This window comes from Oncorhynchus gorbuscha, unplaced genomic scaffold (assembly GCF_021184085.1).
Source record: "Oncorhynchus gorbuscha isolate QuinsamMale2020 ecotype Even-year unplaced genomic scaffold, OgorEven_v1.0 Un_scaffold_8:::fragment_2:::debris, whole genome shotgun sequence".
Lineage (NCBI taxonomy): Eukaryota > Metazoa > Chordata > Actinopteri > Salmoniformes > Salmonidae > Oncorhynchus > Oncorhynchus gorbuscha.
In genome coordinates, this window is record NW_025745587.1 from 139,734 (window position 1) to 167,038 (window position 27,305).

Below are 27,305 nucleotides of genomic sequence, written 5' to 3' on the forward strand. Positions count from 1 at the left end.
AAACGACACAGTACCAGTCAAAAAATGTGGACACACCTACTTATTCAAACATTGTAGAATAATAGTGAAGACATCAAAACTATGGAATAACACATGTGGAATCATGTAGTAACAAAAACAGTGTTAAACATATCGAAATATATTTCAGATTCTTCAAAATAGCCACTTTTTGCCTTGATGACAGCTTTGCACACGCTTGGCATTCTCTCAACCAACTTCATGAGGTAGTCACCTGGAATGCATTTCAATTAGCAGGGGTGCCTTGTTAAAAGTTCATTTGTGGAATTTCTTTCCATCTTAATGCTTTTTCTGCCAATCAGTTGTGTTGTCACAAGGTAGTGGTGGTATAAAGAAGACCAAGTCCATATTATGGAAAAACAGCTCAAATATGCAAAGAGAAACAAGAATCCATTATTACTTTAAGACATGAAGGTCAGTCAATCCAGAAAAAGTGCAGTCCCTATGATGAAACTGGCTCTCATGAGGACCACCACAGGAAAGGAAGACCCAGAGTTACCTCTGCCGCATAGGATAAGTTCATTACAATTAACTGTACCTCAGATTGCAGCCCAAATAAATGCTTCACAGAGTTCAAATAACAGACACATCATCTGTTCAGAGGAGACTGCGTGAATCAGGCCTTCATGGTTGAATTGCTACTAAAGGACACCAATAAGAAGACTTGCTTGGACAAAGAAACACAAGCAATGGACATTAGACCGGTGGAAATCTGTCCTCTGGTCTGATGAGTCCAAATTCTAGGTTTTTGGTTTCAACCGTCGTGTCTTTATGAGACACAGAGTAGGTGAACGGATGATCTCTGCATGTGTCGTTCCCACCGTGAAGCATGGAGGAGGAGGTGTGATGGTGTGAAGGTGCTTTGCTGGTGACACTGTCTGTGATTTATTTAGAATTCAAGGCACACTTAACCAGCATGGCTACCACAGCATTCTGCAGCGATACGCCATCCCATCTGGATTGCGCTTAGTGGGACTATCATTTGCTTTGCAACAGGACAATGACCCAAAACACACTTCCAGGTTGTGTAAGGGCTATTTGATCAAGAACGAGAGTGATGGAGTGCTGCATCAGATGACCTGGCCTTCACAATCACCTGACCTCAACCCAATTGAGATGTTTTGGGATGAGTCAGACCGCAGAGTGAAGGAAAAGCATCCAACAAGTGCTCAGCATATGTGGGAACTCCTTTAAGACTGTTGGAAAAGCATTCCTCATGAAGCTGGTTGAGAGAATGCCAAGAGTGTGCAAAGCTGTCATCAAGGCAAAGGGTGGCTACTTTGAAGTATCTCAAATCTCAAATATATTTAGATTTGTTTAACACTTTTTTGGTTACTACATGATTCCATATGTGTTATTTCATGGTTTTGATGTCTTCACTATTATTCTACAATGTAGTAAATAATATAAGCAAAGAAAAATGTAATGAGTAGGTGTATCCAAACTTTTGACTTGTACTCTAATTCCACTTTGACGTTATGGGGTATTGTTTTGAGAAAAAAAAATCTAAATGTAATCCCTTTGAAAATTCAGGCTGTAACACAACCAAATGTGGAGAAATTCAAAGAGTGTGAGTACTTTATGAAGGCACTGTATGAGGTCATCTTTGATCAAAAGTCAAGAAAGAAGCCATTTAATGCAAAATGCTGAAACACTATCAGTATTCTTACTGTTGTAAAAAAAATGAAAGTAATTGCTTTGGAAATATTGATATGTTTACTTCTTGTGCACTGAAGCGGTTCATGGATAGATGCCTGGTCTTTTTTTATGAATGAACATCTGACAGTCTCCCAATGAATGTAGGAGTGTTTGATTGGGATAGACTCAGGGAAGCTGGGATTCTCATTGACATTACCATTAATTATTATATCTAGCCTTATATTGGTAAACAATCCACAACTAAAACTAAACAATTGAGAGTAGTAGGCCTAGCATATGGATACAATGTAATGTGTATGGAGTCAAAGAATACATGATTCCAAAAGTTATTCATAGATTAAAAATGAACAAAATAATAGTAGAGCCATCTGGACTTGCCTCGTTAAATACAAGTTAAATAAACATTTAAAAAAATGAAGGACTACAATCTTTTTCTGTGCATAAACAGGCCTGCCGTTATAATGTGACATAAAGTCCATTGATGTGAGTAGTGATGTCATGTTATTGACCCTGTGACCTGTGAGTCTATTACCATAGTGCAGGTATTCCCAAACTGGGGTACGCATACCCCCAGGGGTACGTGCAATACCGTTGGGGGTAAGCCAAATAAAAATTGTGATTCACGTTTAAAAAAAAATACCCAAAATGTTTTTATTCTTCAAATTTACAAACAGTATATACATATTTCCCAAAGGGCTATACATTTAGGTGAGTTTTCTTTCTCACCTGAGTAGCCTCGTTTCACTGCCAAAAATAAAATGAAACCATCTAGCGTTCCGCGAAATAACAACACAATGTCAAATACAGGTAGCCTAGTCAAACAATTAACATCCAATCACATTAACCATTACTCTCTCGCAGGAAACCTCAACTCTTGAGCAGACATTGCCTTCATCAAACAACACTGTTTCATGACGCATCAGTGACATGGCAGGAGATGTTTTGAAACAATTACTGCTTCGCATACAAGCCAGTGAATTATATGCGTTACAGCTGGATGAGTCAACAGACGTGGTGGGCCTGGCACAGCTCCTGGTATATGTCCGTTACATTTATGGGGGGTCAATTAAGGAAGACATCCTCCTTTTGCAAACCACTGGAAACCAGGACAACATGAGAAGATATTTTTAAAGTACTGGACAGCTTCGTGACAATCTGTACTGATGGCGCAAAAGCCATGACAGGGAGACATAGTGGAGTGGGAATGCGCGTGCAAGTACATTTAACATTTAAGTCATTTAGCAGACGCTCTTATCCAGAGCGACTTACAAATTGGTGCATTCACCTTATGACATCCAGTGGAACAACCACTTTACAATAGTGCATCTAAATATTTTAAGGGGGGTGAGAAGGATTACTTTATCCTATCCTAGGTATTCCTTAAAGAGGTGGGGTTTCAGGTGTCTCCGGAAGGTGGTGATTGACTCCGCTGTCCTGGTAGTTGCTCCCGACGCCACTTGGGTTCACTGCAGCATCCACCGAGAGGCTCTTGCTGCCAAGGGAATGCCTGACAGCTTGAAAGACGTTTTGGACACTACAGTGAAAATGGTTAACCTTGTTAAAGCAAGGCCCCTGAACTCTTATGTATTTTCTGCATTATGCAATGATATGGGCTGTAACCATGTAACGCTTTTACAACAAACAGAAGTGCGCTGGTTATCAAGGGGCAAAGTATAGACAGGTTTTTTTTATTTTATTAAGAGACGAGCTTAAAGTTTTCTTTACTGACGATAATTGTCACTTTTTGACCACTTGCATGATAACGAGTTTCTCACACGACTGGCCTATCTGGGTGATGTTTTTTCTCGCCTGAATGATCTGAATCTAGGATTACAGGGACTCTCTGCAACTATATTCAATGTACGGGAAAAAATTGAGGCTATGATTAAGAAGTTGGAGCTCTTCTCTGTCTGCATTACACAACACACAGGCCATTCCATCATTGTATGATTCTTTGTGTGCAAATGAACTCAAGCTTATGGCCGATGTCAAATGTGATACAGTGAAGCATATGGGTGTGCAATTTGCAGGTACTTTCCCGAAACGGATGACACAAACAACTGGATTCGTTATCCCTTTCATGCCCTGCCTCCAGTCCACTCTGAACAAGAGAGTCTCATCGAAATTGCAACCAGCGGTTCTGTGAAAATGTATTTTTTATTTTTTTCTCACCAAAATTTCATGGTACCCAATTGGTAGTAGTTATACTCTTGTCTCATCGCTGCAACTCCCGTACGGACATGGGAGAGGCGAAGGTCAAGAGCCATGCGTCCTCCGACACACAACCCAACCAAGCCGCACTGCTATTTGACACAATGCCCATCCAACCTGGAAGCCAACCGCACCAATGTGTCGGAGGAAACACCGTACACCTGGCGACCGTGTCAGCGTGCACCGCGCCGGGCCCACCACAGGAGTCGCTAGTGCGCGATGAGACAAGGATATCCCTGCAGGCCAAACCCTCCCCTAACCCGGACAACGCTGGGCCAATTGTGCGCTGTCCCATAGGCCTCCCGGTCGCGGCCGGCTGCGACAGAGCCTTGACTCGAACCCAGAATCTCTAGTGGCACAGCTAGCCTTAGACCTACTGCGCCACTCGAGAGGCCCTGAAAATGTAATTTAATCAGAAGCCACTTCCAGATTTCTGGATAGGCTGTGCTCAGAGTTTCTTGCCTTGGCAAATCGCGCTGTTAAGACACTGATGCCCTTTGCAACCACATACCTATGTGAGAGTGGATTCTCGGCCCTCACTAGCATGAAAACTAAAAACAGGCACAGACTGTGTGTGGAAAATTATTTAAGACTCTCTCCAATACAACCCAACATTGCAGAGTTATGTGCATCATTTCAAGCACACCCTTCTTATTAACCTGTGGTGAGTTATTCACAATTTTTTGATGAACAAATAAGGTTTTATATGTAAGATGGCTAAATAAAGAGCAACATTATAGATTATTATTATATTATTATTTGAACCCCTATGACAAAAACTCACACTCATTCTTATGTTTAATAAATGTATTGTACAGTGAGTGTGTGGCAGGCTTACAATGATGGCAAAAAAACAACATATGAGAGTGCGCTGACCCTGGTGCTAGAGGGAGTACGCAGCTGGAGGTTGAATGTTTGAAGGGGTACGGGACTATAAATAGTTTGGGAACCACTGCCATAGTGTATGCAAGTGCCTTGTTTGGCATAGGTTATATAGACATGCTGAAATGCCTCTGGTCCAGCTCCAAGTTTATCCTGGCATCTACAGTGCATTCAGAAAGTATTCAGACTCTTTGACTTTTTCAACATTTTGTTACGTTACAGCCTTATTCTAAAATGGATTTAAAAAAAACATCCTCATCAATCTACACACAATACCCCATAATGACAAAGCGAAAACAAAACAGATTTTTATCAATTTTAGCACATAAAAAAACAAACATAAATACCTTATTTACATAAGTATTTAGACCCTTGCTTTGAGACTCGAGATTGAGCTCAGGTGCATCCTGTTTTCAATGATCAGCCTTGAGATGTTTCACAACTTGGTTGGAGTCCACCTGTGGTAAATTCAATTGGTTGGATATGATTTAGAAAGGCACACACCTGTCTATATAAGGTCCCACAGTTGACAGTGCATGTCAGAGCAAAAACCAAGCCATGACGTTGAAGGAACTGTCCGTTGAGCTCCGAGACAGGATTGTGTCGTGGCACAGATCTGGAGAAGGGTACCAAAAAATGTCTGCAGCATTGAAGGTCCCCAAGAACACTCCATCATTCTTAAAGGGAAGAAGTTTGGAACCACCATGACTCTTCCTCAAGCTGGCCGCCCGGCCAAACTGTGTAATCGGGGGAGAAAGGCCTTGGTCAGGGAGGTGACCAAGAACCTGATGGTCACTTTGACAGAGCTCCAGAATTCCTCTGTGGAGGAACCATCTTTGCAGCACTCCATCGATCAGGCCTTTATGGTAAAGTGGCTACTCTTCAGTAAAAGGCAGATGACAGCCCGCTTGGAGTTTGCCAAAAGGCACCTAAATGTCACACCTTGATCTCTTTCACCTGTCCTCGTTATTGTCTCCACCCCCTCCAGGTATCGCACACTTTTCCCCAGTGTATTTATCCCGGTGTTTCCTGTCTCTCTGTGCCAGTTCATCTTGTATGTCCAAGCCTAACCAGTGTTTTTTTCCGTTTTCCTTTGCCTTTTCTTCTTTTTCTAATCTTCCCGGTTTTGACCCTTGCCTGTTCTGGACTCTGTACCCGCCTGCCTGACCATTCTGCCTGCCACTCTGTACCTTCTGGACTCTGATCTGGTTATGACCTGTTGCCTGTCCACGACTATTCACTTGCCTATTCCCTTTGGATTTATTAAACATCTTAAACTCCAACCATCTGACTCCTGTGTCTGCATTTGGGTCTCGCCGAGTGTCATGAAACCTAAACGACTCTCAGATCATGAGAAGAATTATTCTCCGGTCTTAATGAAACCAAGATTGAAGTCTTTGGCCTGAATGCCAAGTGTCACGTCTGGAGGAAACCTGGAACCATTCCTACGGTGAAGGATGGTGGTGGCAGCATCATGCTGTGGGGATGTTTTTCAGCGGCAGGGACTGGGAGTCTAGTCAGGATTGAGGGAAAGATGAATGGAGCAGAGTACAGAGATCCACCTTCCAACAGAACAACGACCCTAAGCACACAGACAACACAGGAGTGGCATTGGGACAAGTCTCTGAATATCCTTGAGTGGCCCAGCCAGAGCCCCGACTTCAACCCGATCGAATATCTTTGGATAGACCTGAAAATAGCTGTGCAGCGACGCTCCCCTTCAAACCTGACAGAGCTTGAGAGGATCTGCAAAGAAGAATGGGAGAAACTCCCCAAATACAGGTGTGACAAGCTTGTAGCATCATACCCAAAAAGACTCGAGGCTGTAACAAAGTATTGAGTAAAGGGTCTGAATACTTATGTAAATGTGATATTTTCTTTATTTTTGAAATACATTTGCATACATTAAAAATAATCTGTTATTCCTTTGTCATTATGGGGTATTGGGTGTAGATTGATAGATCTATGAAAACACGATGTACCTGAGATCAATTTCAAGGGTCAGAATACTTATGTAAATAAGGTATGTTTTAAATTTTTTGAATCAATTAGCAACATTTTCTCAACTTTTTTTTAGCTTTGTTATTATGGGGTGTTGCTTGTCGATGAGAAAAATATCTAATCCATTTTAGAATAAGGCTATAACGTAACAAAATGTGGAAAAAGTCAAGGGATCTGAATCATTTCAGGATGCACTTTATACTGAACAAAAATATAAATGCAACAATTTCAACCATTTATTGAGTTACAGTTCATATAAGGATTTCAGTCAATTGAAACAAATTCATTAAGACCCCAATCTTTGAATTTCAAATGACTAGTCAGGGGCGCAGGGGAGCTAGACCCAGCCAATTAGAATTTGTTTTTTTTTCCCACAAAAGGGCTTTATTATCGACAGAAAATACCCCGGGGGGTGAAGGTCCTGGGCTGGCGTGGTCTGCGGTTGTGAGGCCCGTTGGACATACTACCAAATTCTCTAAAATGTTTGAGGCAGCTTGTAGTAGAGAAATTAACATTACATTCTCTGGCAAAATCTCTTGTGGACATTCCTGCAGGGATCATACCAATTGCACGCTCCCCCCAAATTTGAAACATCTGTGGCGTTGTGACAAAACTGCACATTTTAAAGTGGTCTTTTATTGTCCACAGCATACAGTGCACCTGTGTAATGATAATGCTGTTTAAACACCTTTTTGATATGCCACACCTGTCAGGTGGATGGATTATCTTGGCAAAGGAGAAATACTCACTAACAGGGATGTAAAGAAATGTGTGGACAAAATTTGAGAGAAATACAATTTGTGTGTGTATGGAACATTTCTGGGATCTTTTATTTCAGCTCATGAAACATGGGACCAACACTTTACATGTTGCATTCATATTTTTGTTTTAGTATATTTGCAATTTCTCACAATCAAAACAATGAATGACACATTTTCTTTATTAAAGTGTCAGACAAAACATTGTAAAACCATTGCCATATCCCATTAGCCATTCCATTCAGTACCCTCCATTACTATAGTTAACATTGATAAAATTCCAACTCAAATGTGGCTCTTGAAAGTTAAAATACAAAATGTATCTACAGAGCTTCCTCAACCAATCATACACAGAAACGACAGAAAAATAAGGGGGAAATATGCAACTGCCAGATCCGGTAATCATAACGGGCGTGAGAGAAAAGGAAAGTAAAGCTCTTTTCTTCCACAGGACTCAAGTTTCAGTCCAGTGTGAGAAAGGACAGGCACCATAAGTAGGACCAGGAGTCTTTCCAATACCTGACCAGGAAACCACCTTTAACTATGGCTTCAAGTTTTCCCTGGTCTGGTCATATGGTCAGGAAACCCTAACATGGTCTAAGATCTGTTTGTGCCATCTCGCTAACCCCTAGTTCATTTTTTGGCAAGACAGCACAGCACGAGGAAAACCCCCTGGCCCATCTAGTGTAACAATAGGACCAGCTCTCCTCCGCCACACCTCTCAAGGTTGTCCAGAGGCGATGACATGGTGAGTTTGTCTGTACATTCAATAATAGAGTGAGAGCGCAAAAATGGACACGGGTTCTCTTCAGTCCGGTAGAGGGACTCTCCTCCTCGTGGGGAGTACTCCAGTAGAGGAGAGCAGCATTCAATAACATGTAACATTCTGGGGTAGCCATCTTAACCAACTCCAGATTCATTAGTAACAGTTGCCTGTAGCAACCAGGACTGGTACCCTTGGCTTGCAGAATCAAGATACAAAAAAGCGGATTGTTTTCCCTTTTAAAATGGGAAGAGGTCTTAATTTACAAAGTCTCATGAAAGTTACCTAGCTAACTGTTGGAGGTAGGCAATTGACCAATGGGGGGGGTTACGTGACTTGATGAGAACAACTGTATCATAAATATAATAGATTGTTTTTCTCCATAAACAAAAAGTCACTGTTATACCATGGTGTTGCCCTCTCCCACTTTGTCCACGAACTAAAAGAAAGAGAAAATAAACACATTTAAGTCAGTCTACCGTCCCCTTTGCAAAGTAGAGCACAAATAGATGACATATACAAGCTTGACTAAAACGTTTAGTGCATAGTTGTACATGGGAAATTAAATGTTTGCTTGACGTGACTGACTGAGTAGACTATTCAAAATGGCGTGTAGGATAAATGCTGTTGCTGGTGTCCGAGTATAAATGATTTCCAATACCAATGGTTCCCTACTCTGGTCAGGCATAAGGCAACATTACAGTATAACATACATTATAAACAGATGTGAATCATGCTCACATGCAAGGGAAAATCTGCAGTGACTGACCAAGACAGCGGATTGTCCTCAGAGTTAATTATGAAGGCTTTAAAAGAGACAGAGACACATTCTCCTCAAAACAAGTGACTTCACGAACATACACCGCATAACAAACACACACACACACACATATATGACAGAAGATTGAGTGACACAGTATGAGACACTACAGCCGTCCAGAACCAATGTCAGAGGCCAATTGGAACCTGTGTTGTCTTTAGTGTAACCACCTCAGCCCACCCAGCACCAACTGCATTGTAGGTCTTGTTCCCATACACTTCCACTACACCACTGTGTGAGGAAGAGGAAGTTTACCCACCGAGAAAAATGCATTGAAACTATTGGAGTGTTTCTTTTTTTTACCGTGACCAGCAATCAGATTTTACCCAGCTATTCTTTTTTACCACAACATCTCTGAACTCACCCCACTGATGAATGGGAGGTTTAGCAGGGAGCCCAGGAAGGGTATCCTTCTGATGAAGCCTACTGCCGCTGGGAAGAAACCCCTGGAGAAGATAAAGAGAGAGTTAGATGACAACAGCAAGCACATGATGACGGACTACGGATCTTTACACGCAGCAAGCCCTTGCATTAAAATGAGGGCTGCAATCAACAGGGGGTGGGGGGAAGGGGGGGACAGTTGACAGGACAAACAAATATGTCCTTGGCTTGTTTTACCTCAAGACTGCATCTTATTCGAAAGATAAGCTTAGCAAACAAGCCTGGGGCCTGTACTTGACCCACCTGAATAAAAGGAAAAATCCATAGATCTCCAGGACCACTCCCACAATTGGCCAGCCAATAAGAACGATCAACACTCCACCCAGGAAGAAGCTAGTTGCCTTCATCTTTTGTTTCTGGAAGAAGAACCGGAACGTCCTCTCCAGACCGATCACAAACGACAGGCCAGCCACAAACAGGATCTATCGCGAGATAGAAGGGACAGGGAACAGACAATGTCTGTTGACAATGACGGAGTACTTCACAGTTAAACCCTACAACTCCACACTACTCTATAAGGTGGTGATTGTGCTCAGTTGAGAATCAGAAAGGCGAGGGCTCTGCAGCTGTGTTTTTCTCAGTGTCACTCAGAGATAATGTAATTGCATTTCAGACCAACGTTCCAATAAATATAGCAAAACGTAAGCCTCGTATGTAGCTGCAGAAGGTAGACAAATGCATTAACTGTGGATGGTGATGATGAAATCACTCACATTTCCTATGGCAAGGAGGGCTTTGTCAAAAAACAGTATCATTCCAAAGAAGAGGAAAAACACGCCGAAGCCCGTTAGTCCCATTCCGATCTCTGCAAGAAAGAAGAATCACATTATTTAAAGTATCCAAGCACACTAACGTTAATACGTTTGAGTCACAGGATGGGAGGGCTGAGGGGGGACAACTCATAACAATGGCCGGAACGGAGCGAATGGAATGGCATCCAACCTTTCCACTGCCTATCCTCCCAATTGACATCCCCCGTCCCTAACTAGCCATCTGGTTCAGAATGAATATGTTATTAATTAGTTAGCTGTCAATGGTCACTCTATCTAGCAAACAAATACGATTCAGCAGGCTAGCTATTTCTAGCTGTTTTCCTCACATAAGAGAATAGCACATTAGTAATGTAACTGAGAGGATAGCTTGCTAATGTTAGTTAGAGAGCTGGAACAAATTGGCAAGCAACAACCGTTAGATAAAATAGAAATCGCCTTACTCTGTGAGTCCGTTAAAGAGATCATTTTGACAATGAATCAACAGCTTGTAAAATATAAAAGTTGACACTGTTAATTGTATTTTATTAAAATACAAGTTCAGGTGCTGCCACTGTAGCACTAGCCACGTCTTCCGGAAACACGCCTTCTTGGTTTCATCAAAAATATCATTCTTCCGGACAAAATCAGGGTTGCATTCAACATTCTAAAGGGTTGTATAAAAACGTTAATGGAAAAAACAAGGAGAGCACTTATCTGCTGAATATAACTAGTTAGTTGCTGGAAAATATATTCCCTGCCTACATACACGTCCATTTTACGGATGGAAAATGTTTTCAGGTTGTATTGTATCGTAAAATAAAAGGTTAAATAAAAATACAACATTTATTCAGCATTGATTGCAGTTGGTTTGTTGAATGTACCCAATATCACCGAGAAAGTGAAACAACCGCAATCTGATTGGTCTGCACAAGAAGAAGAAAAAAATCACCCGCGCGAGCTGTCTAGCAACGGTCTGGAAAAAAAGGGAGCGCAAGTAAACAGTGCAAACTCGAGAAGTGAGGGGAGTACATTTTTGATGGTGAGTTTTGCTTTGTTCTTTCAACATCCTCTTTCCCTAATTTTCCCTAATTTCGTTCCACATGTTAGTATCATTAATGACTAGCCAAATATGTAGCTGTCAAAAAGTTGAAGTCTAATTTTCTAGCTGGTCAGCTACAGGTTGGCTATAAACATTAGGCTGTTTGGTGGGTGGAGCAGGTGGCTGATTCCCGATGGAGGCTGGTTAACGTACTGCTAGGGTGGTTGATCATTGGCAATCTATTCATCTAACTATCATTGGCTAGCAATCTAATATGGTGAAGAAAAAGCTAAGATAAAGGGTAAAGCCACATGGAGGAAGGGTGGGGGCTTTCCCGGTTCACACATGTCCGTTTACTTTACATAATAAATGTTTACATTCCGCCCTGCTTGCCAAAAGCTCAAGGAAACAACTTGTTCGTGTATGGATAGATTCAAAGTGTATTTTATGCATACAGTTTATAATATATCCTTGGATAATTAATAAATAAAGCCCGAGGGAGTGTGGTATGTGGCCAATATACCACCTAAGGGCTGTTCTAAGGACACAGCCCTTAGCCGTGGTATATTGGCCATATATCACAAATCCCCGAGGTGCCTTACTGCTATTATAAACTGGTTACCAATTTAATTAGAGCAGTACAGATAAATGTTTTGTCATAGACATGGTATATGTTCTGATATACCACAGTTTTCAGCCAATCAGTATTCAGGGCTCGAACCACCCAGTTTATAATGCACATTATACCATGGCATCATTGAGTACTTGTTTCTGATTGGCTTGAAGGGCATACAAGAGCATGCATTATTTCCCTAAATAATGGACAGTATAATTTCACTGTAGAATTCATTGCCAATAGTTCATTCTAACATGTTCAATGTTTGAGCTGCTTTTGAAAGCAATAGTCGAATTGAAAACATTATTGGCATTGTTGAATTTGATTTTCATAATGGCAAGCTAGGACATACCCATAACATTCAGCCACCACCGTGCTTGAAAATATGGAGAGTGCTACTCAGTGGTGTGTTGTGTTGGATTTGCCCCAAACATAACACTTTTGTGCATTTTTGTGCCTTAATTTTGTGCCTTATTGCAAACAAGATGTATGTTTTGGAAGATATTTATTTTCAGTGTTGTTGATCCATCCTCAGGAGAAAACTATCAAAACCATTCAACTCTATTTTATATCTCCATTTTTTTTCTTCTCAAACTTCTGGGCGATTCTCGTAAAAAAATATAAAATGTTTTCTCTAAATAAGCATTGTTGTACTATTAAAGTTCAAATACACTGCATTTCAAACAGTCAGCAATAACCTAATGAATTCAGGGCTTGGGAAATGATATCTAGACTAAATATAAGCCTTCCACAACCACAAAACCCACTTATAATTTCATTATTTTATCAAAATATTTTAATAACCTGCATTTTAAAATATTTTTATAATCACTGATCTGGCTTTCAAGTACGTCTATGAAATGCCCTTTTTTGTTACAAATTTAACTAGTATGCACATTCACTGATAATGAATAACTTCTTGTAGTAGGCATTAGGCACTAGACAATTAGCACAGGTCTCATCAACAATCTCTCAAGCCCACGTGCTAGTGATTAGCCAGCTAATCTTTAGACAACTTTGATCTAGTTGCTAGCTGACAAAGTTGAACAGTTGAATTGTTATGAACACACCCTTCTGTCTGTCTCCAACTGTTTGAAAAGCATGTCCACTTTGTTCAGATGTTGAAATCAAGTGGCCTACTTTATTTCTCAGAATCAGAACGAGTTGCCAAGTACTTATTTAATTGTGTTTTATTCTTATTGCACATTTATAAATCACAGACTAGACAGATAGTATAATAACAGCCCTTTGGCTAAAATGCGGCTAGCGGTAAGTGGTACCCCAATGCCGCGGACAAACTTGAGCATTAATTTTCCAGAATCAATGTTCATTGACAATCTCGTTTTAGTAGTCTGCTCCGCGCACAATTTGAGTAGTTGAGACAACATTTCTAACGACACACTTTTTAACTTCAATTCAATTCAAGGGCTTTATTGGCATGGGAAACATGTGTTAACATTGCCAAAGCAAGTGAGGTAGACAACATACAAAGTGAATATATAAAGTGAAAAACAACAAAAATTAACTTCTCTATTACAGTAAAATAATGTCTCAATGTGTTTCGGTGTCCATATGACCAATTCTGCAGGACCAAAACTCAAATGCAAATAGTGAGTTGAAACCGCATGTCAGAGAGGAAGATGTGATCTCTCAACTTTGTTGGTGTGAGAGGAAGGGGGAGGAGCTTGGTATGTGTGTAAATCATAGACGAAGAGATGAAGCAAGATGTTTCACTTTTGATTAAGTCTGTTCATAAATAAGGCCAATGTGTTTCCATGGGCTTATTTTGGATCTAAACATGTCGCCTGCCTTCCCACCTTTGGGACAACGACTCCTATTGTTAGGGCGGAGGCCAGTGACACACAATCTCAGTTTAATCTATTTACAATTTAGGCTGCCTGTAACCCAACAAAATCAGGGGGAAAAAACAAGGGGTAGGAATTCTTTCTGAAGGCACTATATCTTGCTAGCTACATTGCATAACACTGCCATTTCCCCCCTCATTCAACAGAGTGATAAAAGTCCGCAAGGTGATTGATTGTGTTGTAGATTTGCCTTGGAAATGGACAGTGACAATGCCGACGGTAAGTGAATGTGATCTCACATTTCTATCCCCCTTTCTTAAAAGTATGGTGCCAAACCCATAGAGAAACAGTGACTGTGAGATAGTCTGATGTGTGTCTGACATCATTAGCACCTCACCTGTGAAACACCGGTCGTTAGTGACTTGGAAGTGTCAGACCTGACAGTCTCTAGGATCACATATGATTGGTCCCAGAGGAGAGCTAACCAGGGCAGATTGTGCTTTGAAAAGGAAATAATAATTTATATTAGGCCCTGGCCAACATGTAGATAAACACAAGGATTTAGCACAGCATTTAAAAGAGAAGAACTTTGGAGTGAGCTTGCTGTTTTCAATTTCTGATTCATGGTCCCACTGTTGTCTTTGTGCATGTGTGTTCAATGCATATTCTAGATTATTTCTATGTAGGGCCTAGAAACCGTAGATCTTTGACTACAGGAAAAAGTCATTAAAAGATCAAATAGTTATTAACCTAATGTTCTCCTCCCTACCAGAGAGGCATGTGTGTTACATGAATGCCCCATCGTAAGTAGTAGATACCATAGAGCACGTTGAATACAGCAAATGTTTTGTTATTGTTTGTTAATATTCTCCTCCCCAGACGTGCAGGCAGGGCTGGACTCTGTGGAGGCTGAGCTGGAGGTGGTGAAGCTGCAGATAGCTGAGCTGCTGGAGAAGCAGGCTAGCCTGACCTCCAAGAGGAAACAGCTGCTCCGCAGGCTGGAAGAGCCATGTGACTCCACCCAGCCCTCTGGATCTGGACCTGCAATGACCAAGCAGGAGCTGCTGCGTTATGAGAATGATGGTACGGTAGAGGCTACAATGTATAGGATGTGGCACATATGTACAATTTACACTGAGTGTACAACAAATTAAGAACACCTTCCTAATATTGAGTTGCACTTCCTTTTGCCCTCAGAACAGCCTCAAATCGTCAGGGCATGGACTCTGCAAGGGGTCGAAAGTGTTCAACAGGGATGCTGGCCCATGTTGACTCTAATGCTTCCCACAGTTGTCAAGTTTTCATGATGTGCTTTGGGTGGTGGACCATTCTTGATACACACAGGAAACTGTTGAGTGTGAAAAACCCAGCAGTGTTGCAGTTCTTGACACACTCAAACCGGTGCGCCTGGCATCTACTATCATACTCCGGTCAAAGGCACTTAAATCATTTGTCTTGCCCATTCAACCTCTGAATGGCACACATATTAGCCATTCAGATTAGCCATTCAGATTAGCCATTCAGATTAGCCATTCAGATTAGCCAAGACACAAATTAGCCAAGACCTCAGAAAAATAATTGTAGACCTCCGCAAGTCTGGTTCATCCTTGGGAGCAATTTCCAAACTCCTGAAGGTACCACGTTCATCTGTACAAACAATAGTACGCAAGTATAAACACCATGGGACCACGCCGCCGTCATACTGCTGAGGAAGGAGATGCCTTCTGTCTCTTAGAGATTCACATACTTTGGTGCGAAAAGTGCAAATCAATCCCAGAACAACAGCAAAGAACCTTGTGAAGATGCTGGAGGAAACAGGCACAAAAGTATCTATATCCACAGTAAAACAAGTTCTATATCCACATAACCTGAAAGTCCGCTCAGCAAGGAAGAAGCCGCTGCTCCAAAACCGCCATAAAAAAGCCAGACTACGGTTTGCAACTGCACATGTGGACAAAGACCATACTTTTTGGAGAAATGTCCTCTGGTCTGATGAAACAAAAATAGAAGTGTTTGGCCATAATGACCATCGTTATGTTTGGAGGAAAAATGGGGAGGCTTGCAAGCCGACGAACACCATCCCAACCGTGAAGCACAGGGGTGGAAGCATCATGTTGTGGGGGTGCTTTGCTGCAGGAGGGACTGGTGTACATCACAAAATAGATGGCGTCATGAGGAATGACAATTATGTGGATATATTGAAGCATCTCAAGACATCAGCCAGGAAGTTAAAGCTTGGTCGCAAATGGGTCTTCCAAATGGACAATGACCTCAAGCATACTTCCAAGGTTGTGGCAAAATGGCTTAAGGACAACAAAGTCAAGGTAATGGAGTGGCCATCACACAGCTCTGACCTCAATCCTATAGGAAATTAGTGTGCAGACCTGAAAAAGCTCCTCAAAGAGCCTGTAGGCTACTGGAGTGAAACCTGCTTTTGTAAGCCCAGTCATTGCGCATTTTGGTGGCCACGATTAAAAAAGGAGCTATTTTTATTTCTCTATCTCACCTCCCATTCGCCATTTGGATGCATAGGCTATATATAGCCTGCCAACCGTTGACTATCAGCGCGTCACCCACCACTTTGTAATGTTTGCTTGAGGCAGTATAATTGTTTGAAACCTGAACATTTTAAATTACTTGAAATAATGAGGTGTGTCTTACCTTACTTGAAAGTAGCCTTGCAAAAAACATCCATCCATAGAAACGTGGAGGCAATGATTTTATAATGACTTCCTCATGCCATTAACCAGGATTTCTCTCCTGTTCTATTGGTTTTCATATAAACTTTATTTCGTTGTCCAGAAGCCAAAGGCACAATCCTAGATATAATAGCAACCCATCATAATAGTTGCTATTTGACACTTTCTAAAGGAGATTTCTCTCTGTCACTGCTCGCATTAGGTGCGCACTTTAGAACTGTGTTTTCCGCTAAATGCATTTGGGCAAAATGCTTTATTAGCTGTTTCATGACAGGAGTCGCATGTCACTAATAGGTTATAGCCTTGCCATTATTGCATGTTAACATTAAGCTCGTAATGAACCATGTTGAGTACTTGTACAGTTGAAGTGGGAAGTTTACATACACCTTAGCCAAATACACTTACACTCAGTTTTTCACTATTTGGTAAAAGACCAAGTCCATATTATGGCAAGAACGGCTCAAATAAGCAAAGATAAACAACAGTCCATCATTACTTTAAGATATGAAGGCCAGTCAATAAGGAACATTTCAAGAACTTTGAAAGTTTCTTCAAGTGCAGTCGCAAAAAACATCAAGCGCTATGACAAAACTGTCTGAGGACTGCCACAGGAAAAGAAGACCCAGAGTTACCTCTGCTGCAGAGGATAAGTTCATTAGAGTTAACTGTACCTCAGATTGCAGCCCAAATAAATGCTTCACAGAGTTCAAGTAACAGACACATCTCTGTTCAGAGGAGACTGCGTGAATCAGGCCTTCATGGTCAAATTGCTGCAAAGAAACTACTACTAAAGGACACAATTAATAAGAAGAGACTTGCTTGGACCAAGAAACACGAGCAACGGACATTAGACCGGTGGAAATCTGTCCTTTGGTCTGATGAGTCCAAATCCTAGGTTTTTGGTTTCCACCGCCGTATCTTTGTGAGACACAGAGTAGGTGAACGGATGATCTTGGCATGTGTTGTTCCCACTGTGAAGCCTGGAGGAGGAGGTGGTTTGCGCTTAGTGGGACTGTCATTTGTTTTTCAACAGGAAAATGACCCAAAACACACCTCCAGGCCGTGTAAGGGCTATTTGACCAAGTTGCTCTCGGAGGATGTGTTGGTACCATTCTTTATTCATGGCTGTGTTCTCAGGCAAAATTGTGAGTGAGCCCACTCCCTTGGCTGAGAAGCAACCCCACACATGAATGGTCTCAGGATGCTTTACTGTTGGCATGACACAGGACTGATGGTAGCGCTCACCTTGTCTTCTCCGGACAAGCTTTTTTCCGGATGCCCCAAACAATCGGAAAGGGGATTCATCAGAGAAAATTACTTTACCCCAGTCCTCAGCAGTCCAATCCCTGTACCTTTTGCAGAATATCAGTCTGTCCCTGATGTTTTCCCTGGAGAGAAGTGGCTTCTTTGCTGCCCTTCTTGACACCAGGCCATCCTCCAAAAGTCTTCGCCTCACTGTGCGTGCAGATGCACTCACACCTGCCTGCTGCCATTCCTGAGCAAGCTCTGTACTGGTGGTGCCCCGATCATGCAGCTGAATCAACTTTAGGAGACGTCCTGGTGCTTGCTGGACTTTTTTGGGCGCCCTGAAGCCTTCACAAGAATTGAACCGCTCTCCTTGAAGTTCTTGATGATCCGATAAATGGTTGATTTAGGTGCAATCTTACTGGCAGCAATATCCTTGCCTGTGAAGCCCTTTTTGTGTAAAGCAATGATGACTGCACGTGTTTCCTTTAATCATGGCTGACAGAGGAAGAACAATGATTCCAAGCACCACCCTCCTTTTGAAGTTTCCAGTCTGTTATTCGAACTCAATCAGCATGACAGAGTGATCTCCAGCCTTGTCCTCGTGAACACTCACACCTGTGTTAACGAGAGAATCACTGACATGATGTCAGCTGGTCCTTTTGTGGCAGGGCTGAAATGCAGTGGAAATGTTTTTTTGGGGATTCAGTTCATTTGCATGGCAAAGAGGGACTTTGCAATTATTTGCAATTAATCTGATCACTCTTCATAACATTCTGGAGAATATGCAAATCACCATCATATAACTTTGAAAATTAACATTTGTGTCATTGTCAAAACTTTTGGCCACAGCTGTACATGACTCCATATGTGTTATTTCATAATTTTTATGTATTCACTATCATTCTACAATGTTTGTTAAACGAATTGAGAAGCACAACCACACTGCTGTGTGTATAATATGTTCCAGACCTGGGTTTAAATACTATTTCAAATATCTCAATTACTTTCACATACATTTCTAAGGAAGTACTCAGATTTTCTTTATTTGAAACGTCAAGTAGTTGAATATTGGTATGTATTTGCCAATGCTCATACACTGACTCAAATACACTCCCATACATTTAAAACAGGTATTTTGAAAAAAGTATTTGAAAATACTTTCAAATAGTAGGCTAATTATAGGAAATGAAAATACATCCAATAGAAGTAGTTGATTTGGGCCACATTATTTGAAAATACTCAAATACATATTTTAAATAACTAATAATCGAATACACATGTATTTGAACTCTGCCTATCTTTTTGGATGTAAACATATCAGATATATCTTTCCAGGAGCTGAATTGCACAGTTCAATTTAAAGCAAAAAGAAATATATAGATTGTGCTATTTTATTAGGTGGGCTGCAATCTTGAAGGCTGAATATATTGCTGTACTGTATTTTGACATGCTTAAATGTTTTCTTTCCAAACCTAGATTTCTCGTGGTCAACAGAGCTGGAGCAGAATCTGAAGGATGCCTTCCAGCTCTCTAAGTTCCGTCCTCTCCAGCTGAAGGCCATCAACCTTAGTATGTCTGGTAAAGACCTCTTTCTAGTGATGCCCACTGGACGAGGGAAAAGCCTCTGCTATCAGCTACCTGCAGTCTGCTCTGAAGGTGAGGGGAGAACACGCACACACACCCATAAAATGCATGCATACATACATGTATTTTACACACACACACACACACACACACACACACACACACACACACACACACACACACACACACACACACACACACACACACACACACACACACACACACACACACACACACACACACACACACACCTGGTGCATATACTGAAAACACTAATGTTACAGTTCATTGAATAATTGTGTGTGCTGTGCAAACACGTACTGCAGACAGGGCTCTAAATTAATATGTTTCATTGGTAGCTCTGGTGCTCCCATTTTTTTTTAAGTTAGGAGCACCACATGACATTTAGGAGCACCAGAAAATAAGATTTTTTTCAAATGAATTGTGATACAGCCTATATTGGACCTATATGAACTTGACTTACTTTTGAACCACATGTTATGCCTTAGAAACGAATATGTAACACTGTGAAGACATGAGTTTATTATAAAGGCTAAAATGTTAATACGAATGAATACCTGTCATTGAATAAGTAATTTGTAGAATATTAGGTTTCTACATTGTGTAAAAGCACTATTTTCCTATTGAGATGCATTACGTTTAAAATTCTATACTATCTTTAAGAACGTCAGGTTTGTGATGACATGCAGGAGCTCTGTCCTACAGTACATTCATTGCTCTCCTGAAAAAGCTGTCCCTTTTTCTTTCTGTGCCCCCAAATATTTGGATATACTGGTAAAGTTACCAGGATGTTAGCTAGCTAGCCAATTCGGTTTTATGACTGAACAAAGTTTAAAAGGGCGCACTTGTGCTACAAAAATAAAACTCCTGGTCGCACAGCAGAATATTTGGTCACATATGCGACTAAATTAGTGTCACTTTAGCGCCCCGACCGCAGATGGTTGCAGCCATTACTCGCTGCAGTGTTGTTGTTTTTTAACGTGTGTTTGTGTGCTGCCAGGTTTCACTCTGGTAGTAACTCCTCTCGTCTCTCTGATGGAGGATCAGCTCATGTACTTGAAGTCCATCGGCGTTGAAGCCGTCTCTCTCAACGCGTCCAGCAGTAAGGTAATGGCCAACACAAACACTTTCTACGTATGATTGATTCTTTGCTGGTATTGATTATGATCATAGCTGTAGGATTCGCGTTTGATTTTTGACTTCCGCTACGCACCTCAGGAACACGCTAAAATGGTCCTGGCGGAGATGACGGACTCCCACGCGCCTTTCAAGCTGCTGTATGTGACTCCAGAGAAGATAGCGAAGAGCAAGCTGCTGATGTCGAGGCTGGAGAAGGCCTACAACGCAGGCAGGCTTAGCCGTATTGCTGTGGACGAGGTGCACTGCTGCAGCCAGTGGGGACACGACTTCAGACCTGGTGAGAGACTGCAACTGTACTGTATATGGACTACCTACTTTTTTTATTAGTCGCCTTGCTTTGTTTCGGAACGTAAAGGGCTACTCAAACATCACTTTACGTTACAATACCCAAACAAGGATATCACCATGTAGTTACACAGAACACGTCAATGTATCTCTATGCATACCACTTAGAATGCATTCCCAATAGATTGCTTCATTCTAAGGTGTATGCTGTGAGTTTTGTGTTGGGCTTGATAGCCAACTACCCCTTCCTCTTCCGCCAGACTACAAGCTTCTGGGGATCCTGAAGAGGCAATTCCCAAAGGTTCCGTTGCTAGGGCTGACGGCCACGGCAACCGGTAGTGTTCTAAAGGACTGTCAGAAGATCCTGTGTGTCCCTGAGCCAATCACACTCACCGCCTCCTTCAACCGCACCAACCTCTACTACGAGGTGAGCGTCATGGCACCTATACACACCTGGCCGCCACTTGTTTGGCAAACACCTGTTGATGTCCTTTTGACCTTTAAAAATACACACAAATGCACACCCGCTGTATCTCTGCACAGAAGTATTTGAGGATCTGTACTTGTTTTTGTGTCTCAGGTACGCCTTAAAGACTCGAACAGTGATGATTCAGTCAGTGACATCTCCGCACTGATCAAGGAGAGATATAAGGACCAGTCAGGTACTTTGAAAGGAAAAACAAAGGATAGGTCAAAATTCAGTTTGTCACATTTTTGAAACCATCAGCAGCTTGTTATCCAGACTTGAGGTATTATGCTTTTGCCTTTGGCAGGGATAGTGTACGTGTTTTCCCAGAAGGACGCGGAGACGGTGTCAGCAGACCTACAGAAGAAAGGCGTCAATGCATCTCCATACCACGCTAACATGAATCCAGAGGACAAGTCACAGGTTCATCGCAAATGGGCCACCAACAAGATCCAGGTGGTGGTAGCTACTGTGGCGTTCGGGATGGGGATCGACAAGGCTGACGTCAGATTTGTCATCCATCACACCATCAGCAAGTCCATAGAGAACTACTATCAGGAGAGCGGACGAGCAGGTAGACAACTCTTTTCTCCCCACTCAAAAATGTGATAATTTAGAAACAACACCTGATCCCTTGACCTCAGAAAATGACGAATACTATACTACATTTGGAAGAGAAAAAAAATCCCCCTCTGATTTTCCAACTGCGCTACCTCTTCGACCGCAGCCATGGGAGTAGCCAGTTAGTTTTTAAACTCTTTTCCTCTCAAAACTCTTAACTTATTTCCCCTTATCTTTACCATGGTCATCTCTCGGTTCCTCCAGGCAGAGACGATAAGCCGGCTGACTGCATTGTGTACTTTGGCTTCAACGACATCTTCAGGATCAGCACCATGGTTGTCATGGAGAACGTAGGACAACAGAAGCTGCTGACCATGGTCGACTACTGTCAGAATGTGGACAGGTACTGAGCTGGACCAATAACAACGCTCTCATTGACTATTTCAGTTGTGTAGATATCTGTGTTGAGGATCTCTGTTGTTTCAAGGTGTCGGCGCTCAGTGATCGCTGTTCACTTTGATGAGGTTTGGGACGATGAAGGATGCAACGAGATGTGTGACGTCTGTCGCCATGGCAACGGTATGTATACAACATAGTGAACGTACCACTTTTCAAATCCAACGTACATGGCGTGCTAGGGGCGTAGGAGTAGATTTGGAATTGGGCGTATGAGTTACATATGTTGAGTCTTCATACCTAAGATGCCTGTGTTTTTATCCAGACTACATCACGGTGGACATCACGCAGCATGCTAAAGATTTGGTCCAGATTGTGGAGCTGGCGGGCTCTCTGGATGAGAAACTGACCCCCCTGAAGGTGACCGAGGCGTGGATGGGGAAGGGTCCGGCCAAACGCAGGAAGATGATCCAGACCACCACCCTGTCTCGCCTGGAGGTGGAGGCCATCATCACAAGCCTACTGCTGCAGGGCTACCTCAGGTACTGACTGACTTAACTTTAAACCCTTTACCAGTTCAATATGCTTACTGCTGCAGGGCTGCCTCAGGTAGGCCTACGACCTAGGGCATGTTCAGCACACCATAGGAAAAACTTTTGCAACAAAAATAGTTTTCACTTCAGGCTGTACCTCTCTAAAGAACAGATCCTTGTCTTACATCAGGTACTGACTCAGGACAAATAGGGTTGTCTGGAGAGAATTGTGAGGTCACAATGGACTTGTACTACTGCACAGCTGGTTGCTTTTAGAATGTTGATCTTTGTTTGATACCCCCCCCCCCCCCCCCTTCTCCACAGTGAAGACTTCAGTTTCACTCCATACACCACCTACTTCTACCTGAAGCTGGGTGGTAAGGCACCGCTGCTGAAGAACCAGAGTCACTCCATCACCATGAAGATGAGGAGGACAGGCCTGGACGCCAACACGGTCAGTACTACACAGCAAACGGTACAGGAATCATTCAGGCAGGAAGCCTTTGGGTGCATCTCAAGAGACTAAAGTGGCCTCCTCCTATCTGCACGGAATCAATATGATAAATGACTACCCGGTAATAGCTTTTTTTTGGTTGTCATTTTTTTTCCTAGTCCGTGCAGACTAAGGATAGGAAGCCACTTTTGTCTGTAAATACGTACATCATGTCTCACCTTTTCTGCTTATCACATATTTTTTTTCTATATCTCCTTCTGCACTTCTGACCGAAATATTTCAGTGTAATGTGTAATTATTTCCCTGTACTTTTACTCAACTTTCTCGCCGTCTCAATCCTCATGTCTTTGCCCCGTCTTCTCTCTGCCCTTTCAATCCGTCTTCTCTGTATCTGCTCGGTGTACCTCCTATTGTTTACTTGTCTACTTATCTGCAGGTAAGTGAACTATGTTGTCAGTTTCTTTTCCTTTCAGGCCAGCGGATGAAGGATCTCGATTTTTTTTCTCAGCATTTTGATTGATTGAATAATACAATCAACAAAATCGGAGCGTTTTCCCTTTTTATCAATGTTAATTGTTCTTTTAAAGATTGGGTAGAATCATTCTTACCATCATTCTTATTCCTAATCACTCTATATGTAAATCACTGTAGTTCTAATGCTGTAGGTTTTCTAAACAATGTAGTGTTGCGTAGTACCAGACAGGCGCCGATATCTGGGCTCCAAGTGTAGTACAACACCTGTGGGTTTGGGTGTTGCTGAGACCTAGGCCTACTTATCTAATCCATGTTGATATTTGCTAAAGGTGACCAAGGTGTCGGTAATGGCCGATCACAATCAGTCCTAACACCTTGATACGGGAATGATTCATGTTTCTGGTTCTCCCATGTCAATTCTAAAACCCCTTCTCTTACGTTATTACCCACACCTAGCTTAGGTGAATGAGTAAGTGAATGTGTGTGTGTGTGTGTGTGTGTGTGATATGTGAGAGACAGACAGGTTAAAGCTGTTGTTGATAACCTACAGGTAAAAGTGTCCCAGGTAAAGACCAAAGGAAAGAGATCTGGTGACAATGCCGCAAACTCCCCTGTCACCAAGAAAGTCAAGAGAGACCTCTAGTGCCCCCCTGAAGAGACCAAAGAAAAAGTACAGTTCCCTGATTCTCTATTCAACCCACTGCATCTATGGCATGACACTGTCCGGGCAACCACGTGTATGTCAATCAGGTTAAAGACAAATCTGTAACGTTGGGCCCTGAATGATATCCAGAAAGCATAATTATTCATAAAACAATAGAATATGCATGATGTCATACAGTACCATTCAAAAGTTTGGACCTACCAACTCATTCAAGGGTTTTACTTTTTATACATTGTAGAATAATAGTGAAGACATCAAAACGATGAAATAATACATATGGAATCATGTAGTAACCAAAAAAGTGTTAAACAAATATATTTGAGATTCTTTAAAGTAGCCACCCTTTGCCTTGATGACAACTTTGTACACTCTTGGCATTCTCTCAACCAGCTTCATGAGGTAGTCATCTGGAATGCATTTCAATTAAGTGTGCCTGTGGAATTTCTTTCCTTAATGACGGTCAGTCAATCTGGAAAATGTCAAGAACTTTGAAAGTTTCTTCAAGTGCAGTTGCAAAAACCATGAAGCGCTATGATGAAACTGGCTCTCATGAAGACCGCCACAGGAAAGGAAGACCCAGAGTTACCTCTGCTGCAGAGGATAAGTTCATTAGAGTTAACTGTACCTCAGATTGAACCACAAATAAATTATTCAGAGTTCAAGTAACAGACACATCTCAATATCACCTTTTCAGAGGAGACTGCGTTGAATCAGGCCTTTGCTGCAAAGAAACCACTACTAAAAGGACACCAATAAGAAGAGACTTGCTTGGGCCAAGAAAAATGAGCAATGGACATTAGACCGGTGGAAATCTGTCTTTTTGGTCTGATGAGTCCACATTTTAGATTTTTGGTTCCAACCGCCGCATCTTTGTGAGACACAGAATAGGTGAACGGATGATCTCTGCATGTGTGCTTCCCATGTGAAGCATGGAGGAGGAGGTGTGATGGTGCTTTGCTGGTGACACTGTCAGTGATTTATTTAGAATTCAAGGCACACTTAACCAGCTTGGCTACCACAGCATTCTGCAGCGATATGCCATCCCATCTGATTTGCGCTTGTTTTTCAACAGGACAATGACACAAAACACAGTCTAAGACCGTTGAAAAAGCATTCCTCATGAAGCTGGTTGAGAGAATGCCAAGAGTGTGCAAAGCTGTCAAGGCAAAGGGTTGCTACTTTGAAGAATCTCAAATATAAAATATATTTTGATTTAACACTTTTTTTGGTTACTACATGACTCCATATGTGGTATTTCATAGTTTGACTGCACTATTATTCTACAATGTAGACAATGGTAAAAATAAAATAAAAACCTTGAATGAGTTGGTGTGTCCAAACTTTTGACTGGTACTGTATTTATGTAAACACTCATAACCGTTGCTACAGCTTTCATGGTTTGTGTCCTCACTCAGTCCTGTGTGTATGTCCTGTCAATGTCTACACACATGGCTGTAGATTCATTATGGAGCATGCTTTCACTAACTCACGCTATGCCACACTAACATTGGGGTTCACTAACATGGTTCTACATAACAACATGCCCAATTCAACCATCTTCGATTTAGGATTGGTTCTTCAGTAAAGTCAGGGGTCATTGACACTTCCTGTTGTCTCCCATAGGAGGACCAATTAGCTGCTGGAGTTAAAGAGGTGGTGGTGACCTCCCAGTCTCCTCCTCCTGTTGACCCCGGCAGCAGCACTCCCCCTCCCAGACACAACAAACTGATCAAGATGGATAAAGAGCAGCAGAATCTGGCCAGGAAACAAGACAAGGACCATGAACAGACAGAAAGTCAGACAGGGTACGACCAGAATGACCCTGCTGCTGCCCAGCCCACTGCAATTGAAGTAGACGTAGAGATCAATATTATAGAGAATGTTAATGACAGCGAATCCCCACTACCACCATTAAAACTAAATTCAAAACCTAAATCAACAACCCCTCAAAAGAAGCGAAGGAAACACTGTACTGCTGCGGTCCCAGCTCATTCAGAAGGTGCAGTTACAGACTCTGATCACCGGAGGCCAGCATTGGTCAACTCTCCCTCCCAGGTCTCCATCATCTCTGAGGCTGCAGTGGAGGAGCTCTGTGACCTGAGGAACTACTACAGCAAACAGCTGAGGCGGATAAACTACATTTCCCATGAGTACTTGCAGAATCAGGGGTGCTCAGACCCAGGGGTGCTGGCCTGTATCAGAGAGCCACTAAAGAGCCTGCGCCTCCCCCGTGGCTCAACCATCGCCCGGACGGCACGCAACCTGTGGACCAGAGTAAGCTCCAGAAGGAAACTCATCCAAAGATGAACCTTGACCTTACATGGGACAGTTAACATTCAGATGTGGACAATACTGTATCTCTCTTTCACGTCTCACGTTGCCAGACCTAGAGCCCTGGGGCAGACAAATCTACTTTTTTTCTGTGCCACTTAATGTTCTATTTTTCTGGATTGGCTTTGACAGAGAATATCCCCATCCAAGTTAGTTTGTAATATTTTACTGTTGGATTAATACCACTGTTAGCCTAAAATGAAGAGCTGTTTTTTGACATTTCAATATTTTACTTTGGATAAACTAACTCCCATGAACTGAAAGGTTTGTTGAACTGAAGAATGTTTTCACAATGTCACTTTTTTTATATTCTAACATTCCCTAATCTAACAGCCACAATGTGCACGCTAGTGAATTTGATTCACTCTAATACGGTTTATAATACTGCACTGCAGCTTTGGAATAGGAAGGTCCATTCACATTTGAGGAACACAGTATATCTTTAGCCATCATTAATAAAAATCTGATTTTAAAATGTAAAATGTTTCATGTGACCATTTCAATTTTAATCTTTTGGTTGTAAAGTTAGTTTTTGCACCCTCTTCTGGTATATTTTCACCCTCTTCTGGTATATTTTCAAATAATTCCTTTTCAGTTACACACACTCCCCAAAAACACAGTAAGAGCACTGATCAGGAAAATAATTACATTAAAACGATAATATTGAATCTACAAATGCTGTAA

General features: G+C 41.9%; 2 protein-coding genes across 5 annotated transcripts; one reads left to right on the plus strand and one right to left on the minus strand.

Annotated features, from left to right (window-relative positions):
- Positions 1 to 7,533: 7,533 nt before the first annotated feature.
- Positions 7,534 to 11,316, minus strand: LOC124019228 (vesicle transport protein GOT1B-like). Of its 2 annotated transcripts, XR_006835755.1 has the most exons (6): positions 10,767 to 11,316; positions 10,267 to 10,358; positions 9,797 to 9,975; positions 9,477 to 9,558; positions 9,034 to 9,098; positions 7,534 to 8,731 (listed from the first exon to the last, which is right to left on the minus strand). XR_006835755.1 is itself a non-coding variant. In XM_046334637.1 (5 exons), the coding sequence occupies exons 1-5, from the start codon at positions 10,789 to 10,791 to the stop codon at positions 8,693 to 8,695; spliced, it is 417 nt and encodes a 138-aa protein (XP_046190593.1). In that variant the 5' UTR covers positions 10,792 to 11,248; the 3' UTR covers positions 7,534 to 8,692. The 2 variants fall into 2 exon arrangements, 1 of the variants encoding a protein (XP_046190593.1); XM_046334637.1 differs by lacking the exon at positions 9,034 to 9,098 and having other exon boundaries at positions 10,767 to 11,248.
- LOC124019225 (ATP-dependent DNA helicase Q1-like) lies at positions 11,039 to 27,096 on the plus strand. 3 transcript variants are annotated; one of them, XM_046334634.1, is made up of 15 exons: positions 11,039 to 11,344; positions 13,972 to 14,044; positions 14,645 to 14,848; positions 19,189 to 19,368; positions 20,318 to 20,424; positions 20,536 to 20,734; positions 21,003 to 21,169; positions 21,323 to 21,404; positions 21,516 to 21,782; positions 22,034 to 22,172; positions 22,257 to 22,348; positions 22,491 to 22,707; positions 23,023 to 23,173; positions 24,177 to 24,296; positions 25,914 to 26,053. In XM_046334634.1, the coding sequence occupies exons 2-14, from the start codon at positions 14,023 to 14,025 to the stop codon at positions 24,267 to 24,269; spliced, it is 1,920 nt and encodes a 639-aa protein (XP_046190590.1). In that variant the 5' UTR covers positions 11,039 to 11,344; positions 13,972 to 14,022; the 3' UTR covers positions 24,270 to 24,296; positions 25,914 to 26,053. The 3 variants fall into 3 exon arrangements, with proteins under 3 accessions (XP_046190590.1, XP_046190589.1, XP_046190591.1); XM_046334635.1 differs by having other exon boundaries at positions 11,043 to 11,344; positions 23,023 to 23,152; XM_046334633.1 differs by lacking the exon at positions 24,177 to 24,296 and having other exon boundaries at positions 11,042 to 11,344; positions 23,023 to 23,152; positions 25,914 to 27,096.
- Positions 27,097 to 27,305: the final 209 nt, after the last annotated feature.

Coding starts and splice junctions, on each gene's coding strand:
- LOC124019228 (XM_046334637.1), bottom strand. CDS start 10,791: ATGATCTCTTTAACGGACTCACAGA. Junction 9,976..10,266: donor CCCTCCTTGCCATAGGAAAT/GTGAGTGATTTC, acceptor ATCTCGCGATAG/ATCCTGTTTGTGGCTGGCCT. Junction 8,732..9,476: donor ACCTCCCATTCATCAGTGGG/GTGAGTTCAGAG, acceptor TCTTTCTTTTAG/TTCGTGGACAAAGTGGGAGA.
- LOC124019225 (XM_046334633.1), top strand. CDS start 14,023: ATGGACAGTGACAATGCCGACG. Junction 14,849..19,188: donor GCTGCGTTATGAGAATGATG/GTACGGTAGAGG, acceptor TTCCAAACCTAG/ATTTCTCGTGGTCAACAGAG. Junction 21,170..21,322: donor GCACCAACCTCTACTACGAG/GTGAGCGTCATG, acceptor TTTGTGTCTCAG/GTACGCCTTAAAGACTCGAA.